Here is a 548-nt window from a genome sequence, read left to right on the forward strand (position 1 = left end):
ACAGCAGCAGCAGCAACAACAGCAGCAGCAGCAGCGAGGAGAGGGAGTGGCCAATGACTGTTCAGGGTCAACGTCGGAGAAAGAAGCAGCAGCAGCAACAGCTGCAGCTGCTGCGCTGCCATCTGAAAAGCTGCCGCAAGTGATGCTGCAGCAGCGGCAGCAGGCGAAGCAGCCACAAGAACAGCAGCAGCAGCAGCAGAAGCAACCCGTCCCTAATCTTGGGGGCATGCGTCCAGCAGCAGCAGCAACAGCAGCAGCAAGTGAAAAACATACAGAAACTGCTGCAGATGATTGGATTCTTGCTGCTGAGACACCCAAAGCGGGCCAGGGTATACTTGCCTGTAGAGAGCAGCTGAATTGCTACGAACCTCTTGCTGCTGCTGCTGCTGCAGCAGCAGCAGCGGCAGCAGCTCAAGGAGCAGCGGCCGTGCAGCCTCTTGTTGCTGCTGCTGCAGCAGCAGCAGCAGCAGAAGCAGCAGCTGCAGCAGGTCTAGGCACCGCAGAGGAAACGGCAGAGAAAGCAGCACATCTGGCGCGAACTGCTGCTG

General features: G+C 58.6%; 1 protein-coding gene across 1 annotated transcript in view; it reads left to right on the plus strand.

Moving 5' to 3' along the window:
- EMH_0070720 (uncharacterized protein) overlaps positions 1–548 on the plus strand; it is a gene marked incomplete at both ends in the record, with an annotated part of 4,899 nt that overhangs the window by 3,456 nt on the left and 895 nt on the right. The window contains one exon of the mRNA XM_013499009.1: positions 66–546. Coding sequence (XP_013354463.1) covers positions 66–546 — 481 coding nt within the window. The remainder of the gene's footprint in view (positions 1–65; positions 547–548) is intronic.

The sequence above is a fragment of the Eimeria mitis genome, genomic scaffold (assembly GCF_000499745.2).
Source record: "Eimeria mitis Houghton genomic scaffold, Emh_scaff3911, whole genome shotgun sequence".
Lineage (NCBI taxonomy): Eukaryota > Apicomplexa > Conoidasida > Eucoccidiorida > Eimeriidae > Eimeria > Eimeria mitis.